This window comes from Phragmites australis, chromosome 13, assembly GCF_958298935.1.
Source record: "Phragmites australis chromosome 13, lpPhrAust1.1, whole genome shotgun sequence".
Lineage (NCBI taxonomy): Eukaryota > Viridiplantae > Streptophyta > Magnoliopsida > Poales > Poaceae > Phragmites > Phragmites australis.
Window position 1 is genome coordinate 15,199,483 of NC_084933.1, and position 5,472 is coordinate 15,204,954.

The 5,472-nt window shown below is 44.8% G+C and overlaps 1 protein-coding gene across 1 annotated transcript; it reads left to right on the forward strand.

Moving 5' to 3' along the window:
- The first annotated feature begins 2,556 nt into the window (after positions 1 to 2,556).
- Positions 2,557 to 5,242, forward strand: LOC133889231 (cytochrome b-c1 complex subunit Rieske, mitochondrial). Its single transcript, XM_062329726.1, has 2 exons — positions 2,557 to 2,857; positions 4,329 to 5,242. Exons 1-2 carry the CDS (start codon positions 2,683 to 2,685, stop codon positions 4,976 to 4,978), a joined length of 825 nt encoding a protein of 274 aa, XP_062185710.1. The 5' UTR covers positions 2,557 to 2,682; the 3' UTR covers positions 4,979 to 5,242.
- The last annotated feature ends 230 nt before the right edge of the window (positions 5,243 to 5,472 follow it).

A 5,472-nucleotide genomic window follows, 5' to 3' on the forward strand; every position in this document is an offset into this window, starting at 1 on the left:
GTTTGGTGGAGAACAATCACAGCTCAGACGAAAATGATAGTGACTATCTCCCTAGAGATGAGTACTGCTCTGATGCAGATAAGGAAGCTACATAGAACAAGACTAAATACAAGGAGTTTAAGAAAAAAAATCATGCAAGGAGAGTATTTTGTCTTTGCTGATGGTGATAATAAAGGTATGACAAATAACGACTTGGAGCTACGCAAGTTGATAAGTTATCAGAAGATAGTGACACATCATATTTTTCACAACGTGAAGAGGAAGATAGCTATGATGAAAGAAGTGACGATGAACTGGTTAGAAGGAAGCCAAAGTTACCAATATTTGACAACAGTGCACCCATTCCATCTTTTACATTGGGCATGACTTTTAGTGGGAAGTTGAAGTTCAAGAAGGCAGTTGAGAAGTATGCGCTAGCAGCAAGGAAGGTCATAAAGTTTGCTAAGAATGACTTAAAGAGGTGTAGGGCCAAATGTGAGTGGCCCAATTGTCCTTGATTCATTCTTTTATCTAATAACAACAGAAATGATGGATGGCGAGTGAGTAGTTTTAGAGATAAGCATGCATGTCCATCAAGGAGGGACAATAAGCTTGTCACCGCGAGGAGGATAGCTGAGAAGTTTGAGACATCTATCATGGTTAATCCTAGATGTAAGATTGAACATATGAAGCAAACAATTCAAGAACAGATGCATGCCGATGCTAGCATGTCTAAGTGCAAGAGAGCAAAGTTAATTGTGATGCATAATCTGTTGGACTCAAGGAAAGGGCAGTATGTAAGACTTTTTTATTACCAAGAAGAGTTGCTAAGAAGCAATTAGGTAGTACAATTGTTGTTAAACTATATCCAGATAGCCTAAGAGCCATCCAAGAAGAAGACTAACTTGAGGTCGTAAAAGACCACTAAGCCACCACCACGGCTTCTTAACATGCCTCATACCCAGTAGCTGGTTGTTCATGTCGCTTATGTAATATGCCAAAACATAGTAGATGGTTGTTCATATTACTTATGTAATATGCCAAAACATAGTATCTGGTTGTTCATGTCACATATATGCACACGTGGTATGTCTTGTTGTGTGCCAAACTTATGCTTGTGTTATATGCCAAGCTATGGATTGTGTTATTTGCCTGTCTCATTTTTTAACTTGTTATATGCCAAGCTATGGCTTCTGTTATATACAGGTGACATCTAAGAATGAAAATTCTTTGGAACACTCCACAAATAAATTTGGTCATGTTAGTTCAAATGGCCATGATAATGGAACAAGTGGAGGAAATTGCTATCAGGATATGGAGAATCAGTCTCTCCTTCAAATGGAAGATCATAAATAGCAAATAGAACATATTTTCCTGAATTGGACTGACATACAAGCCAAACAGAGAAATATTACATTGCAACAACCAAACAGAGATACATTGCATTGCATTCATTGAGACACAATTCCCTAGGTACATACATCATTTAGCCTCTCATAAGGAGAACAACTAGGACTAGCATACAAGCAACTAAGATTAAAACCAACATTCTCCTCTCTTTCTCGACCTTCAGAACCTTCTCTCTACATGCAGCAACCTCATCTTCATGCTTCTCCTTCTCATGCTTTTGTTGTACATGTGCATTCGCCACAGCTTCACGGAGCTCTTTGTTCTCCCTTCTCAAATCCTCAATGACATCGCGACAATCCCTCAAAATTAGCCTTAGAAATGGAGTAGTCTCACCATCATACCAGTCCCAAACCGACAACATCCAACCTATGTCGCAAAACCAAATTAGCGCACACAAACCACTTTATTGCATACAAAAATAAACCAATTTGGAGCCCAACTTACTCAATATCGTGCACACGTGACATATCTCCTTGTTGGGTTCGTGTTAGTCCAAGAAATCAAGCAAACAACTTTATTACTACAGATACAGTACATAGCTGGTGAGTAGTCCATTGGTCCTTCTCTGTACGGGATAGGCGACGTCCCATGGCCTCCACTACCAGCTCTTGAACTTGCCGTCGACCTTACACTCCTAGAAGCCGTCGACCTTACACTCAGAGGGCTCACCGTTGAGCTTGACAGTGGGGTTGTAGGGGTTGAGGCGGACGACACGATTGTGGGCAACGACGAATCAGAAGGGGCGGTGGCACGGTTGTAGGGGCTGGGGCGGCTGGCACGATTGGGGCGACGGCTGGGCTGTAGGGGTTAGGGCAGGTGACACGATTGTGGGTGGCGACGAATCAGTAGAGGGCGGCACCAGAGATGTAGGGGCTGGGGCGGATGGCACGATTGAGGGTGGCGGCAGGGCTCTAGGGGCCGGCGACGAGCCTAGGGGCGATAGTGAGTGTGGGTACCGACGGGAAGAGATGAGAGTTAGGGATTAGGGATGGATTAGGGAGAGGGTGTGAGGGAATATAAGAGGAGAAGAGAGACCGGCCACATCAGCCACGCCACGTTGGATCCCAGAACCCGAAACTACTCTCAACTTGGCCAAAGGAACGAGTGTACACGGCATCATAAGATGAGGGACCAAGTTCGAATAATATTGAAGATGAGGGACTATTTTTAAACCGCGGGAAGAGACGAGGGACCAAAGCTAGACTTTTTCCCCCGAGCGGCGAGGCGAGGCGAGCGAGCCCTAGCCGGGATTAGATTGGAGGCAAGCACCGTAGGAGCCGGAGGACGACGACCATGCTGAGGGTTGCTGGGAGGAGGCTCTCGTCTTCCCTCTCGTGGCGCCCCGCCGCCGCCGCCGCGAGGGGCCCTCTCGCCGGCTCTGGCGCCCCCGGCAGGGACGACGACTCGGCCCGCGGACGCAGCCAACCGCGGTTCTCCGTCGATACCCCCTTCTTCGCTGCCGCCAGGGGTAAGCGCGCGTTCCGCCTTCCCTTCCCGCGCTGGTCCACGCCCGCGTTTGTCTGTAGATTTGGCCCGGATGGGGGTCGGGATCCTCGGGTTTCGGAGGATCCCTTGATCTGTCGCACGAGAATGAGCATGGTTCTCGTGGATACTATAATTTTACTTGAAAGCCTTCGGTTCTGTGGTTCTGTTGCTTGTTATGCCGTAGTGATCACTCGAACATGGATCGGCCGGCTAGATTCATACGAAGCTAAGAGATTGTGGTCATATGTGTGACTTTTCTTGTCCATTTGACCAACTTGTGCTCTGCTTGCTTGGACGATTCGCATTTCTTTTTTGTGAAGTTTATCCCATGTTATACATAGCATGTCGGTATGCTGTTTGGCATCCATTTCTCGATATGCAGCGACTCAACTTTATTTGGGCCAAACTAACACATCTTAAGGACCCCGTAATGTTTTTATTTGGCAAGTTGATGCTGAATCGGGTTACTAATATGACGATGTTGTGGTGTGAACTTAATTGAAACATACAGATAGGGGGCAAAGGCATTTTGCGTCTTCTGTTTTATCCACTAAATGCTTTTATGCAAGAGTAGCTAGTATCCTCTTGGCGGGAAAAAAATCCTAGAATCTGAAGTAATCTGACATTATTAGTACATTTGGTCTTGTTTTTTAGTCTACTTTTACCTAGAAACATATCTTCTGGTCTGTACTACTTAAAAGTTAAAAAGATAGAGTTGGTGGTGGTGATATGTATGTGCAGCATGGGTCATGGTTGATCTGTGGATTTTCTGTGGATAATTATTTGCATGTAGTTTAGGATCTATAATCGTTTATTTGAGATCTGTTACGACACACTTACAGCCATCTAGTGTTTCCTTATGTTCTGCATAGATCTATATATGCTTGTGTAATGTGCGCCATTCATCTTTTGTCAGTTTCTAGTTATTTACTTATGTCAGTGTGCTTAAATCACAATTTAGCTCATATATTTCTACCGTACCAGTTGGTGAAGACCATGGGAGTGGGGGTTGTCATATAGCAGTAGTTGTTTTTCTTGCTTGCGTGTTTTAACCATATTCCTGATGCGTTCTGTTAGTTCAAAGCCTGCATAACATATACTGATTTTTGCTGGGATTAGTATAATACCAAATCGAAGGATTAAACAACAGTATTTACTTTCAACTCTACAGGAGAATTATTTATTAAATGTTGTTGTCTAGTTTGTTCCTTGAAATGCCTGCTAGGATAGGATCAGCTTATTCCTACCATTGCCAACTCCTGCTAGTTTATCCTTTGCTTGTGCTGGAGTCCTAGACTAAGGATGGGAAGGAAGTGGGCGAGAATATCGTCAAATTCGTCATGCTCAAATCAACTTTCTTTTTGGTATTTAGTTTACAATATTGTTCTGTTGGTGTCATTTCTTGATATCTGAGGATGGGTTATGCTGTAGTTTTTACCTCCTTTTTCATGCAGGTTTCTCTTCAACTGAAACTCTTGTCCCAAGGAACCAGGATGTTGTTGGCTTGGCTGACCTCCCAGCAACTGTAGCTGCTGTTAAGAACCCTAACCCAAAGGTGGTTTATGATGAGTACAACCATGAAAGATATCCTCCTGGTGATCCCAGCAAGCGCGCCTTTGCTTACTTTGTTCTGAGTGGTGGGAGATTCATATATGCATCACTGCTGCGTCTCCTCATATTGAAGTTTGTCCTGAGTATGTCAGCAAGTAAGGATGTGCTTGCCCTTGCTTCAATTGAGGTGGACCTCTCCAGTATCGAGCCAGGCACCACAGTGACTGTGAAGTGGCGTGGAAAGCCAGTCTTCATCAGGCGCCGCACAGAGGATGACATCAAGCTAGCCAACAATGTGGATGTTGCATCCCTGCGCCACCCAGAGCAGGACGCAGAGCGTGTGAAGAACCCCGAGTGGCTCGTGGTTATTGGCGTCTGCACCCACCTTGGTTGCATCCCGCTCCCGAACGCCGGAGACTTTGGTGGCTGGTTCTGCCCATGCCACGGTTCCCACTATGACATTTCTGGGAGGATCCGCAAGGGCCCTGCGCCGTTCAACCTCGAGGTCCCAACCTACAGTTTCATGGAGGAGAACAAGCTGCTCATAGGCTAAGGGCCTGGGACGATCCATCTATTTGTCCTATCTACCTTCACAGAGGCGAATCCCTGCTGTGCTGTTATATTGTTTTTCCTTTTTGGTTTGGCTAATTTTTTTGTTTCACAAGGGTCGTTGCCATGCCGTGATGGTTGACTGTTATCTGCCGAACTGCATTTTTCAAGCACAAAATAATTTGCTACTTTGCTGCTACCGAAATGTAAGTTGGAAGTCGTTTTGAACTTCATCTTTCTCGGAATACAGTAGGAAAGATCTTGATCACCTCTTTTTGGCACATTCTCATATGACGAATAAGCTATCTCACTGTTATTTTGTCATTTGTTACGTATCTGATGTTAAGTTAATCACGGAACTGGTGAAAGTTTTGGATGTGAGATCAAACCCCATGAGCTCTTCTGTTAGTTTTTCTCCTCTTAAGTTGTGGACTCGATATCAAACTCCAAGAGCTCTTCTGTTGGTTTTCCTTCTCCATCCATGTTGCGTTGATGGGA